General features: G+C 43.6%; 1 protein-coding gene across 2 annotated transcripts in view; it reads left to right on the forward strand.

The window, feature by feature from the left end:
• MORN1 (MORN repeat containing 1) overlaps positions 1-14,952 on the forward strand; it is a 108,869-nt gene that overhangs the window by 18,879 nt on the left and 75,038 nt on the right. For both annotated transcript variants that reach the window (XM_081201574.1, XM_081201575.1), the window contains exons 7-8: positions 11,840-11,936; positions 13,435-13,545. In XM_081201574.1, the coding sequence (XP_081057700.1) occupies positions 11,840-11,936; positions 13,435-13,545 (208 nt within the window). The remainder of the gene's footprint in view (positions 1-11,839; positions 11,937-13,434; positions 13,546-14,952) is intronic.

Here is a 14,952-nt window from a genome sequence, read left to right on the forward strand (position 1 = left end):
ATGATGACTGGTGGGGTGGGGGGAGTAGGTAGGAAGAAAACTGATGGGGAGAAGTATTCCACACTGTCCCAGTTTTGCTGCAGGGCCTGTATTTGTCTGTGTATTAGCTTCTTTTTTCTTTGTCATTCTCTGTAAAGCTCAAGATTCCATCATACTAAGAAATATGTGAGATCTTCCCATTGAGCCCTGTGAGGCAGAGTTAAAGGGATGGATTCTGAAACTAGGCACACCCTGCCTCTTCTTGCCACAGGGCTCTGTCGCCTGTGTTGTCCCCCATTTCTCCCACGCAAGCCTGGTCTGGTGTTTTCAAGGAAGGGAAACAGTGGCTGATCTGGTGTGATGGCCCCTGCCTTCTGCAGTTCTAAGGACCTTGAAGGTTGTGGTGGTACATCAGAATGAGGGCAACTGGGCAACATGTAAAGCATACTCTTTAGTCATCCGTATGGGGAGGGGTCATTGTTCAGTGGTGCAGCACCTGCTTTGCATATTGATGATGATGATGATGATGATGATGATAATAATAATAATAATAATAATAATAATAATAATAATAATAATAAATTTTATTATTTATACCCTGCCTGTCTGGCTGGGTTACCCCAACCACTCTGCATGGCTTACAGCATAAATAAAAAAAATTGTAGCACATCAGACATCAAAAATTTCCCGATGCAGGGCTGATTGAAGATTCCTGAGACTTTTCTGGAGGAGAGGGCTATCGAAGGCTACTGGTCATTATGGCTATGATCTGCCTTCACAGTTGGAGGCAGTAATGCTTTTGAACTCCAGTTGCTGGAAACCACAGGAGATGAGAAGACCCTTGGGCTTAAACCCTTCTTGTAGGCTTCTCACGGGCATCTTAGTTGACCACTATGAGAACAAGATGCTGGACTAGATTGACCTGATCCAGCAGGCTCTTATTATGCTCTTAACCTCTGGGATGAGGTGAGATAAACCAGCAGATTCATTTCCCAAGGTAGGATAATGGTGCGAGGTCTTTCACATTTGGTTGTAGAGGAGGCTGGACGTGCAAATGTGGTGAGAGAGGTGGCATTGTAAGATATACAATTGACAATTACAAAAGGTTTATAGCAATAAAGCAAGTGTAAAAGCAGATTAAGAGCAGCCCCTTTGCTGGTTAAAATGTATAAAAGAGGATCCAACTTAGGCTGGAAATGTTTAGACAAGGAGGGCTCGTTAATTCATTTGTGGTGGCAGTGCGAACTTACAAAAAAATTATGGGAAATGATTTATGAAGAACTAAAGAAAATGATTAAATGTTCCTTTCCCAAGGAGCCAGAAGCATTCCTGTTACCTATGATAGGATAGGAAATTCCAGATAAAGTAAAAAAAAACCTCTTCCTTTACGCAACAGCAGCAACAAGGGTTGTTGTTGTAGTTTAGTCGTGTCCAACTCTTCGTGGCCCCATTGACCAGAGCACGCCAGGCACTTCTGTCTTCCACTGCCTTCCGCAGTTTGGTCAAACTCATGCTGGTAGCTTCGAGAACACTGTCCAACCATCTCGTCCTCTGTCGTCCCCTTCTCCTTGTGCCCTCCGTCTTTCCCAACATCAGGGTCTTTTCCAGGGAGTCTTCTCTTCTCATGAGGTGGCCAAAGTATTGGAGCCTCGGCTTCAGGATCTGTCCTTCCAGTGAGCACTCAGGGCTGATTTCCTTCAGAATGGATACGTTTGATCTTCTTGCAGTCCATGGGACTCTCAAGAAGCTCCTTCAGCACCAGCAACAAGGGTACTTATATGCTAAAATGTGGAAGGAGAGGAAAAATCCCGACAAAAGACCAGTGGTTGCTTAAACTAATTGAATATGTAGAATTAGCCATCATGACGGCCAAAACAAGAAATACAAATAGAAAAACAGTGATAAGCGAGTGGGAACAACTAGAAGAGTATATAAAAAGAAGTGGTAAAAATATAAACTTACGTATGAACAGCAGCAAGCAACAAAGAGTCAAAGAAAGAGGAGGGAAAGAGTGGAAAGCTTAAGGAGTTGTAGCAAACCATAGTTTTTTGGGTTAGGATATTAAGGAAAGATAGGTTGGGAAGTCTATACAAGGTGGGATAGGAAAAAATTTAAGTAACAGGAATAAATATAACTGATTGTAACTGAAAAATGCATAAACAAAAAAAATGAAAGCGTCTCCTTTATAAAAAAAACAATTTCATACATTTGAAAACAATGCAAACATGTTAAAAATGATTCCACGTATAAAATATTTTTTAAAAGTTCCATTACAAATGTAGATATCGAATTTGCCACTTTAATCACATGATCAGTTACATAAAGTGGCATCATGATGGAATAGTAAATATGCTTCACCACCCTGCTCTTGAACTATTTGGAGGCTATGCAAATAATCCAGAATCTACTGGCAGATCAAAGTCTATCTCTTGTCTGCGTCATCACACAATTACTCTCCCATTTAGGTACTTTCCAGTTCAAGTTCCAAGATGGATGTCTCGTATGTGTTTTAGACTGTTGTGTGAGACCACTACAAAAATATTTTAAAAATAAAGGCAGAGCAATGAGTTGACGCCAGATAATGTGGTTGTTTGGGCTCTGGATCAATCAAACAGAAGCTTAGGGAAATGATATGCTGTCAGAGGCATGCACAATGAGACTGAAGTAACCAAAATTAATTGCAATAAGAGGCATAATAGCTGCTCAGTTAGAAACAGAAATACTATCAATTAAGTGAAAATTGCTTCCTTAAAGTTAAATACATGTTTTTCTTGCCACTAATTTCAAAACACCTTTTCCTTATTTATAAACTCAAGAGGCCCTACACTGCCTACCCCTACCTTGTCTCCCGACGCTCTTCTGAAAAAAAGCAATACCCAATACATACATTTTAAAACATTAATGAAGCCAAACTTAAGTTGGACTCCAGAAGAGAGCAATCTGTATAATTACCCAAAAAGTTACAAGAGGGGATACTATTTGCCATTTTTTAGCAGCAACAAAAATGTGCTCTGGGACTTTTAGAATTTACTGTGAATGGATATTGTCCTTAAGGGAAGATGTTTTCAAAACTAGGAAGAGTGTTTGATGATGATGAAATCTCAATTTGTATGGCCCTTTTTCAAAATCAAAGCCCCAAGTGGCTCACAATCCATAGATTCTAAAAAAAAAAAAAATCAAATAAAAGAACATAATTAAAATCAAACATAAATTTGAAATTTAAAGAATCTAAAATTAAGACAGTAGTATTAAGAAAAGCAAACTTAACAGCCAGCATAACATAATCAAATCCCAGAAATGGCCCTTTTCCCCTGCTCTCTCCAATATATCAGATCCTGATCAACCTCCAAGTCTTCTGCTAATGTATTAGAGTATTACTGTAGATTTACACTGCAGAGACCTAAGTGCATTCCTTGATTGGCCTAGCCAAGGATTGTTGTGAGGACAAAGGTGGCAGGGGAAGGCGCCATAGTCACCTTCACAGCTGGTGATGTAGCGCTTAGGCTTCCTAGTTTCAAAGAGGTGGGCCATTCTTCTGACAAGCCACTAGGCCCTTCCTCAGAATCCAGCTTTTTACCTCCCAGTCCACTGGGACCTCCTCTGTGTTACACTGCCCTAGCGGTCCCAAGTTCTCATTCCCCAACCCACTAGGACCTTCCTATAGGTTAGACTCTCCCAATTCGAGCTTCTACCATTCCTCATCATCCAACCACCCTCTGCATGACACTGACCAGCCCCTCTGCAACTGATGCCTGCTAATACCTTGCTCTTGGGGAAAACACCTTGCCTACCTTTGCATTCTCTGCTGTGCTTCATCTCAGCTTTGCTTCCTGACCCAGCTATTGAAGCCTACCTTTGTACTGCCTCACTGTGCTTCAGCTCAGATTCTCTTTAGGACCCTTCACTTCACTTCACTTCACTTCATTTATTAAATTTCTATACTGCCCTTCATTCAAGGATCACATATATAAATATAAATATAAAAACTAAAAAATACGGGCTTGCCCTTGCTGCTCCCTTATTCCTCCAGGGTTTGGACAGCCTCCTGTCTTGAGCTTTTAGTTTCCCCTCACCTGTGGCTCTGGGACCAGACCAAGGCAGGACACAAGTAGATATTTTTTTCATTGCCTCCTACCTGTTTCGTTTGCTGGGATTGAATTTGGGATTGCAATAATTCAACAACCAGGCTATCCAACGGGGCTGAGAATATTAGAGCCAATTGTAGGCTTCTCTTGAAGTGAACTACCAACTGCAGGCAATGGAAAATAAAGTGAAACTGAACTATAGTAATTAGGGAACATTCCCAAATGCCAAAAATAAATGTTTATCGGGATATAACATGAACCTTCTACATGCAAAATAGGTGCTCTGCTATGGAATTGCAGCCCTTCCATCTCTGGAATTTACCTTTTATAGCCCAAGTTCACGGCATGCTGTGGGTTGCAATCCTGAAACATGCCTCCTTGATACTTCTGAAATCTTACATTGCAGTCTTCTAGCAATTGCTTTGAATATTGCATATCTATATAAAATATGTGTATATCCCATATTTCTGGTCCCAACAGCAGAACCACCCAAGGCAGCTTACAAAATAGAAATCTAAAACCTGAAAGAAAAATAAATTAAAAGAGGGAGAATGGCAGATCAAAAGCACTCCAGGAGGGGGGGGGGTTCAGAAATAGGGGCAAAGAGTAAAAACAACAACAACCATACAACAACCTGGTCAAATGCCTGCTGAACTCAGAACACCTTTACACGGTGGCAGAATACCATCAGAAAGGAGACCTGGCACATCTCCTGGGGCAGGGAATTCAGGCCTCCACAATCAAGAAAGCCATTTCATGTGTTCTCACCAAATGTATCTCAGGTGGGGTTGGGCATGCAAGAGGACCTTCCCTGCTGACCTTAATGGACAGAATGAATCATAAGGAGATGGTTCTTTGGCTATGCTGGACCCAAGCCCCTTGCACACTCCCTGCTGCCTCTTTCTCAGCAAAGGAGCCAGGGATTGATATCACTGGGCACCTGCCGAGGCCCATTCCTCAGGAGGGACCTCACTTCCAGTCCCCAGAACCTCTTGACCATCATGTTGCTGCCCCTGGGAGAGCAAACAGTGAGAAGAACAGTACAAATTTATGAGTGATGGTGTGGACTAGGTCCAAAGGAAGACACAAACAAATGAGTCACTGTAGCAGTGGTGAGGGTACAATTTGGAGTAGGAGCCCACTGAGATCATTTTGTTCAGCCCCCCACCTCTGAACTGAGTAGACAGCTTCTACTTGGAGTAGATAGCTTCTCTCTTTTCCACTTCCAGCCCACAGTGCTACTGAAATCTTTCCTTCTTGATGAAGGGCCACTGTAAGACTTAGTTATTCACTCAGGGAATTGGTGACCAGGGATTCAGACAGACCAATAACTGTGCATCAAGAGACAGGTGTTTTTCTTTGAGAAGGACGCAGCTGACATTTGCACATGCGTTTAGTCCAAATGTATTCCCCTGCGTTCATAACTGGCCATCTGGATTGGCTTCACAGAGTTGAAATATGCTCTGGAGAAGTAGTCCCTTTGCTTTTGGAGACTATTCTGGAGCAAATGTGTTGCGTACTTTGGCGTTAGTGATCTGTTAACACCTCTCTTGAGTTGCTCCAGGCTCTCTGGTGGTTAGATTCTCTGTCCCACCCCCGGCTTAATCTCTAGCAGAGTGAAGTGAGTTTTCCACTGCAGCTCACAACTTAATTCATGTCAAATTGAAAAGCATTGTTTCAATTGCAAACCAGCTATTTACAATACATGCCTTTTATTTTGTGTCTTTTCATCTCCATGAGCAATGGGAAATGGCCTTACACTGGAATGGAAGTGTCTTTGTATCTGTAACTCAGTTGCCTGCCATATTCAGTAATGATGGGGTAATAAACAATGGTATTTAATGGGGAGAAGCTATGAACATTGGTATCTGCCTTATACAGAGTCAGAAGACACCATGGATTGAATCCGGGACCTTCTGCATGCAGATGCTCTGCCACTGAGCTCCAGCATGTAGACGGGGTGCCTCTTGAGTCAACTTTGTCACTAGAGGCTCAACTCAGCCAGACCGTGTGACTTGAGGAACCAGTGCAAGCCTGACTGGCTCTGTAAAGCTGATGTTGTCCCAGGCTTGAGTCTTCAGTCTGAGCAACTTCTGCCTTCTAGCCACATAGACACAAACACACATCCCCAATCCAGAACCTGCCCACCTTTGATCCCATCTCCAACCTCTGGTCCTTTTGTTCCTGATCTGCTTTCTCCAGAAACAGACCCCCCCCCCCCGCCATCTGCAACATGTGTTGAAGCACTGCTAAGGGCTGACAGTGGTATAAATGTGGCCTTTGATCTACGTTTAATTGGTGTTGGAAAGGACCAGATGGAAACAAAGGAAGGGTTGGTTCTAATTGGAAACCCGCAGCATGAGATAGCCAGCTAGCAAAAGGTTGTGGCTGCTCCCCCTCCATTTGGTGATGGTAAGTGGCTTCCTCCCACCCCCTTCCTCCCACCCCCAGCCCAAGAGCCACTCTGTTGCTCCGGCTGTTCATGCGCTTGGCACTCTTGCCACATGCGACTAGCACGGAGGATGCTTTCAAGAATGTCAGCATTTGCAAACCTCTCTGTGTGTTACATCGCTAAGCAACTTTTAGAAACACTTGCCCCCACTCTTCTTGCCATCTGGGAGAAGAGGCTGGTCTAGGAAGCCGTGCCAGGGGGAGATGGAGTAGGAGGCCACATTGTATTTGGGGGGGGGGGAGTAGAGAGGGTAATGCAAACAGTGAATAAATGTGAGAATTGGCAGGATATGGACAGTCTTTTTTAAAATTTAACAAAAATTATGCATGATGACCATGACGATGCATTCTGGAGCAGTCCCCAGGTGGTCGTTTTTGTTTTTTTGCAGATTTGAATCACTCTTGTCTCAAGTGTGGCATAAAGCTGGTTTCCTACGGTTCTTCATGCCAAAGTAATCTAAGCAGCCCCTTAGGTTCTTCACTCTTGTGTCAGGAGTTAGGCAGGCACAGATTCTCTGCTTCCAATGCTACCATTGTTGCTGGTTGGATACTAACAGCTTAAACTTGAGGTTCCTTGCTTGTGACCTAGGCAGAGAGAAGCCACGGGTTATTCCTGTAAGCTTCCAGATTGACTGGCATGTGTCTGCCTCTGCTCTGGTTGCTTGTCACCTTCCCAGCTGTGGGGGCTGGATGCTGTAGTGGGAGTGAGGGGAGACCCTAACCTTCATGTCTGATTTTTAAACGTTTTTCAGGGCAGGTACTTAAGTTAATTTTATTTGTACTGAACTAGAACTGTACACATTGATCCTCCATTGCAATTTATCATAGGCAGCTGCCGTATGCGGAGGTGGCGCTCTGGTCCATCTAGTTCAGTTTTGTCTACACTGGCTGGCAGTGGCTCTATAGAGTTTCAGACAGGAATCTTTCCCAGTCTTACCTGAAGGTGCCAGGGATTGCACTGGGGTCCTTTTTTTTGCATGCCATTGTTCACTTACAGGGGCCAGCGCCTCCTTCATTCATACCAGTTGCTCTTGTTCACAAATGCACATGAATGGTATCATAAGAAAATTCTGGAGCTCGTTTAACATAAACAGCAATGAGAACGGGAACAGAAGTGGCTAAAGTGCAGTGTGTGATGTGGCTACCACTTGATATGGTGTGATGTTTTAACCCTTCATTTAAAAACAAAAAGATCCCAGGGCATCTGTCCAGTTAAAACAGTGAACTTTAAACTAAAAATCAAATAAATTTTCCTGCTATTAAACAATCTGGACCATGAAACAAAACCGCAGCAGAAATCCTAACAGAAAACCAAGCTGCATCACTCTAGCTTAGAGATGTGTGTTTTTCACGCCATGCCCAAAACTCATTAAGGAGGAAAACAACTGCAGCCCTCGGAGGAGACAGTTCCACAATTGGGGTGCCACAACTGAAAAGGACCTTCCATGCTTTGCCAACACATGAGCTTTGCTTATGCTCATTAGCAGGATAATGTGGATGGTCTCTTCTGCAGATCTTGAAGCATGGGCTAGCAGAAAATGGGAGAAGAATTGCTGCAAGTATGCTCTTTGGGATCAAAGCACAGCCACTGGCTTTGTTGTTGTTGTGACAAGAAGGAGAGACGTGAGCATTGGGCTTGTGTGCTTCCCAGGTCCTTTGTGTGGGACATGGGGAAGTTTAAAGCATTTGTTTACCACTTAGAACAAACCAGCTTCCTGCTTCTTCATAACACTGAGGAACTAGGCACTGCCATCAGGATTCACAAGTGACGTTTTGTGCTCCAGAAGGCAGCCTGGGACCTAAAAGTTAATTTTACACATTTATTTTTCACTCTCCTCCTTCCACCCCACCCCCCATGCCCAAGGAGTGCAGAGCAACGTCCTGGGCTCACTAGTTCTACATATGGACCAACTGATGCTATAGGGACAAGAATATAGGAACATACCCTGCTCCAGGTCCATCAACGTATCCACCCAGCCCATTATGGTTTGTCTCTAACTGGCAGCAGCTCTCCAGGGTCTCAGGCAAAGGAGGGTCTTTCCCATCACCAGCTTTTGTTGTTTAGTCGTTTAGTCATGTCCAACTCTTCATGACCCCATGGACCAGAGCACGCCAGGCACTCCTGTCTTCCACTGCCTCCCGCAGTTTGGTCATACTCATGCTGGTAGCTTCGAGAACACTGTCCAGCCATCTCGTCCTCTGTCGTCCCCTTCTCCTTGTGCCCTCCATCTTTCCCAACATCAGGGTCTTTTCCAGGGAGTCTTCTCTTCTCATGAGGTGGCCAAAGTATTGGAGCCTCAGCTTCAGGATCTGTCCTTCCAGTGAGCACTCAGGGCTGATTTCTTTAAGAATGGAGAGGTTTGATCTTCTTGCAGTCCATGGGACTCTCAAGAGTCTCCTCCAGCACCATAATTCAAAAGCATCAATTCTTCGGCGATCAGCCTTCTTTATGGTCCAGCTCTCACTTCCATACATCACTACTGGGAAAACCATAGCTTTAACTATTTGGACCTTTGTTGGCAAGGTGATGCCTCTGCTTTTTAAGATGCTGTCTAGGTTTGTCATTGCTCATCACCAGCTACCAGACCCAAGCACGGGACACCTTCTGCATGCAACAAACCTGCCTTTTCATGGAACTTTGCTCACTTGCATGTTGAATGGCCTTCTGTGTGTGCCAGAGCCATATGCCCCTTCGTGTTTTGCTTTGTTTCAAATGGGTGCTTCTTTGTCATGTGACCTTTTATACTCCTCATGGGGCATGGAAAAGAAAAGAAACCTCAGCAATATGCTTAAAACACACTACTCTCCTGCAGTTTTTGATTTTGTGTATATCCACAAATGGGGGCTGAGTGACTCCGAGTCATACTTTTTTGGCCATCTATTCCAGCACTGTTCTTTTCAGCCTTACTATATCTCTTGCTGTCTGCCCCCACCCCAGCCCCCAAATCTGCAGTGGTGTCCCAGGGCAGGGCTGTTACCAATCGGGACACTTCCTTAAGCCCAGAGGCAAATTAATAAACATCCCTGGTTGCTGAAATAAGCTGGCATCTCCTCCTGAGCTTCCAATACCTGCAGAGAAGTCATGGCTCTTTTTTAAGCACACACACCGCAGAATGCTTGCCTCTTAACAATGATATTCTCAGTAGAAGTATTTCCGTGGAACGCTTTAGAAGAGTGATGGAAAGAACAGAATAAACCCAGTTGCTGCAGCAACATGTTTTCCAATGCCTGTTTTTGGGCTGCCCGTGCAGTCATTCTCTCTTTCTTTCTCTCTCTCTCTCTCTCTCTCTCTTCCTCCCCCTCTATTTTGGATACTAGTTGCTAAGGGTGTAAAAAAGAGAGAGTGGCAGAATTTGAGTCTCTGGATCCATCTGGGATTTGAGGTTGGCTCAGATAAATTTAGAGCTATAGTAGCACTTTGTTCCGCGCAAGCCACCGCTTGTCAGCTGGCAGCACCGGGAACTCAACCGACTGCCACACAAAACACACACATAAATGTACGGATTTTCATTTGCAGCCAAGGCAGTTGAGTGAGGGAGAGCTGGCTTCAAAGCTTTGGGAATGGAGAAGGGAAGGCTCACTAGCCCTCAGTATCCTGTGGCACTTGCACCCACTAGACAAAAATCCACACCACCTTGTAACCCCTCACTTCCTTCCAGTGTTTTTGCAAAAATTATATATCCACAATTATGTCTTTTGTCAGTGCTTGTTCTGGGAGTCTTGCCTTGCCCTGATGGCTGTCACAGATTGGTAGATGCCTTGTTACCTCCCTTGTTACTACCTTTGTAAGCCAACCTCCCATTTCAGTTTGGCCCTGGTTGTTTTTTCTTTCTTTTTGTATGCCAGCATTATGTTGCCTGACATTATCACATTGGCACACCTGTCTCCCGCTTGCAAGGACTTTGCACAGTTTGCCATTGTTGACTCTCTTGCCACTGGCCCACCAATTGTAAGATCTTGGTCTGCAGCTAATTATTAATAGGGGCTGCATTTGTATGGTCTGGCACCAAAGAAGCCTTCCAAGGCTGCTTCTGAATGTCTTAACCCTCCCTCTTTTACTGATAAAATAATATCAGTAAATAAAATGGATCAAAAGGCAGTGTGGTGGGCAGTCTAATAGAGCATAATAGTATCCAGCTATTACACATTCTGGAATTGAGGAAAAAGAGTTTTTGCCAACTATCTATAAGCCGCACAATAAGTTTTGTTTCTTGGGCATCTGTAGGCAGAAGTAGCCTACTCTGATGACACCATCACTATAAAAGCTATGCTTTTTTTGTTGCATTTTTTTCTGGTCTCCCCTTTTTTATTTATAGCATTTATATCTTGCCCTTTAGCTGAAAAGGCTCTCAGGATGACTTACAAACATCGGTACCCAGATGGCCCTTGTTCTCAGGCTCACAATCTAAAAAGACATGTTGCATGAGGAAAAAGGAAGGGGAGAGAGGAGGAAAGAGCACAGGCCCAAGTACTCAAAATTGCAGCCAAAGTCAGTGGTGTCTTGCTTCTCCCTCCCATTCTACCTCATCTTCCTTCAGAGGCTGCCAGCCAAAGGAACCATGGCATTTACAGGATTTCAGCAGGAAGTTACAGAACATGCAGTGATTGGAATGAAAGCAAAATGCCCACCCCAAAACTTTTGCAGGTGCAGGTGGTATTGAATGTGGGAATCACAAATAACCATCCCAATCCCAGCGTAAGCACAAATCAACATGAATGCATTTTAAAAAAGGATATGGGGGGGGGAGGGGGAAGTTTATGCTATCAAAGGTGTCTATAACTCTCAACTCTCCCCAAACTATTCTATTTACAGGCCATTTTTGTTTATTTAAAAGCATTTATAAACTATTTAAAAATTTCTAAGCAGTGCACAGCACATGAAAACAAAACAGACATTAAAACACATAAATCAGGGTTCAATCCCTACGGGTCATGGAGAGGCTGGGTAAAAGGATACATGTGATGCTACTGGTGGTTGCTGCTTCACATGTGGCAGAAGGAAGGGCATTCCACAGTACAGGGGCAGTAGCAGAAAATGCCCATTTTCAGGCCACTGGTATGGTGACATAATCCTGGGCTGCTGTTCTGACTCCCCTTTGCCCTCCCTCAGTCCTCGCTGCCTTGCCTCTCCCGCTCCACACATTCACATCAGTTTTGGAATAGTGTTTCTAAAGACACCCCCAAGGGCCACCCGCTCTGCTATTGCTCCTGGCTTAATCCCTTCTTTCTGTAGTCACCCATGTTGCAGTCTAAAATTGAAACCAATACATATCCCTTCTCTCTCTCTCTCTCTCTCTGTTTTCTTTTTCTCCTTCTATTTGAAGGGACAGTGGAGAAATGACACATTCAACGGACAGGGCTCTATAATCCATTGTTCAGGTGTCATCTATGATGGACTGTGGCTCAATGGCTACCCTGTTGGTATGTACTTTGATTATGCAACCAGGTTCGTAATGAGACTTCTGCATAATGCCCTTCCTTTCAGCCTATTGATGCATACAGTTGGGCCGCAGTGCTGGCATCGTTTTTATCCCTGGGACGTGTCACTCATAAAGAGCAAAAAACTAGTGAGCCCTTTGCATGGAGGGATCTGGCAGAGGGGTAGAAATCCATTAATGGAACGGAATGAGAAGCCACAACATGAAAATGCTGCATGGGGTGTGTGTATTTTTTTTAATTATGTTGCTGAAGAAATCTTCCTTTTTCCCCTGCTGCATAATATGTGTGCTGAGCATGGGGAAAGCTTTTGTAACTCTGACAACAATTGTAGCTATATTGGTGTTGGGCCCAGTGGTGGCTTGTCCATTATGGCAAATGGGGCATTGCCTCACCAACCTCAGCCTACCTTCAGTTGGCTCCCACCTGCCTGCCTTCTTCCTTACAACAATCCAAGAGGTGACACTGCCTCTGTCATTGGTTCTGGCTCCACCTACTGTTGGTCTCCCTGTCCAGCACGTGTGGAAAAAGTGCTGGTTTCCAAGTGGGTGTGAATAATGTGTGCACATATTTAAATTCAAGAGAGAAGTGGATGAAAGTATTGGTTCCAGTATTATATGAATGTCAAGGATTCTGGAGCTTGGATTGGGAACTACAGGGTTTCAGATTGGAGCTGCCATGGCTTCTTAGGATCAGGCCTTCTTCAGGTGCAGAAGGCCAGTGTCAGCTCTTATAGTGTGAAGTCTCCAGAATGGTCTGGCATGATATGCATTTCCTGGCATTCTCCCTTTGCAGAGCAGCACATTCCCATCACCTTGGAGGCCTTGAGCCAGAGAACACAACCTGGATTCTGGCACAGGTGATGGGGAGGCTTAGCGGGGGGTTCAGGTAACCATCTCTCCAGATGGTGCTGGTCTGTTGAATGAACTTCTACTCAGATTTGAAGGGCTCACTGAACCTAGGTCTGAATCCTAAGTGATCCTGAAATCATCCCCACCACTCAGGGAGAGGTGGTAGCTCACTGGTAGATCTCATTCTTTGTATGCAGAAGGTTCCCAGTTCAATCCTTGGCATTTCCAGGTAGGGCAGCAATAGACCTCTGTCTGAGACCCTCTAGAGCTGCCACCAATCAGAAGAGCCAATACTGACCTTGCTGTACCAAGAGTCTAGGGGTTGTATCAAATTATGTTATACTCATTGACCTAGTGAAATGAATGAACCTAAGTTAGTCACATCTGCTAAGTTTGAGGGATCTACTCTGAGCAGGACTAGAATTACATACAACACACTGATCTGATTTCAGCTTCCCATGCATATGTGTGTTCCAGGGTAGTAGTTAACTAAATTTTACTCAGAGTAGACTCATTGAAATTAATAAATACGACTAAGTTAGATCCATTAATTTCAATAAGTCTACTTTGAATAAAAGGTAAGTTGAACACCACAGCAAACTAACTAACCAAGATATGTTGAATGTTTGCAGGACAAGCAAAGAAGATTGTGATTATGGGACCAGAGGTTATTGAGATAGTGCAAGGGTCTTCCCATACATTTCAAGTCCAGCTGGAAAACGAGAAAGGAGAGGTTTGTGAAAGTAAGAACATTTTTATTTAACTAAGTTCTACTCAGAGTAGACCTGTTGAAATTAATGGACCTAGCTTAGTCATTAACTTCAGTGGGTCTTCTCTGAGTACACCTAGCATGGGATACAACCCAATGTTGTGCTGTGTAAAAGACTTCTCACAATCTTGAACAGAAATAAAAAAAACCAAGGACCCAGCATTCTTTACTTAAAAAAAAGAATTGTGGGGATATTTAATCATTTATGTACAGCTTGATGCCAAAATAGGCTTCTAAGCGGTTTATGAAGTATAGTACATGTACTGAAATACATACTAGTTTCATAACAATTTTGTTAAATTTTGTTATCAGGCTTTTAAAGGGCCTTGGATCGAAAGGCAGTTTGCGTACTGTTTCTTTTGCATCAACTGTAGTCACGCACACACAAACATACCAGAAGCAGGTTGAGACTGGGTAGATATCTAAAAATACAAATGTGTAAGCTGAAAAACTTTGGAAGTGTAGATTCTGTCAAAATTTGTCTTGGGGCATATCTACACTACAAATGTGGACAAATATCAACTGGTTTAATTGCCATGACTTTCAACCCAAGAACCCTGAAAATTGTAGTTTTGTGCTGGTCCTCATGAGCCCCAATCCCTCCCAGGGAACTACAGTTCCTGGGGTTACTTTGCTGGGATTTATGACCACAGCAGATGGTAGAGATGATCTAACCCTTCTGCTAGTGGATGAATTCAGTATGGGTTGTAATGTCCATATGCAGACACACTTGTTAAGTGTTAGGTGGTTCAGAGCCAAGATAACCCTTATGAGACTGTGTACACATTACAGATAGGTAGCCGCGTTGGTCTTCTGTAGTCGAAACAACATAAAAAAATTCCTTCCAGTAGCACCTTAGAGACCAACTAAGTTTGTTACTGGTATGAGCTTTCATGTGCATGCACACTTCTTCAGATACACATTGTACATTTAAAGCTCATGACTTCTCAAAAAGAATCCTAGGAACTGTAGTTTGTTAAGTTTGCTGGAAACTGTAGCCCTACGGTTCCCGGGATTTTTTGGTGGAAGCAATGTACTTTAAATGTATGGTGTGTGTGCAGGCTAAGTCCCTTTTTATGAATACTGGTTCCCATTTATCGCTTTTCTTAGAGGCTTATGGTGATGATGATGTCTACTGTCTGTCAGCAAAAATACACCTCCCTTTATTAAAAACTCCTCTTCCCTCTCCTTTCCCCCCCTTTTTTGTTCCAGTTGCTTTTGTTCTTTGGCCTCTCCAGCCAAGCTTCATGTTATCATTTGCCTCTTAGTCCCAGAAAACCATGTTTAGTTCTGATTCACATAGTTCTCTTTCGTTTTTATTGGCATCTTAGCTCTTTGTATGTTCTCATTTATTGCTTCAGACTATTACAAAGGCAAAACT

The sequence above is a fragment of the Podarcis bocagei genome (assembly GCF_964188305.1).
Source record: "Podarcis bocagei genome assembly, chromosome: 7".
Classification (NCBI taxonomy): Eukaryota; Metazoa; Chordata; class Lepidosauria; order Squamata; family Lacertidae; genus Podarcis; species Podarcis bocagei.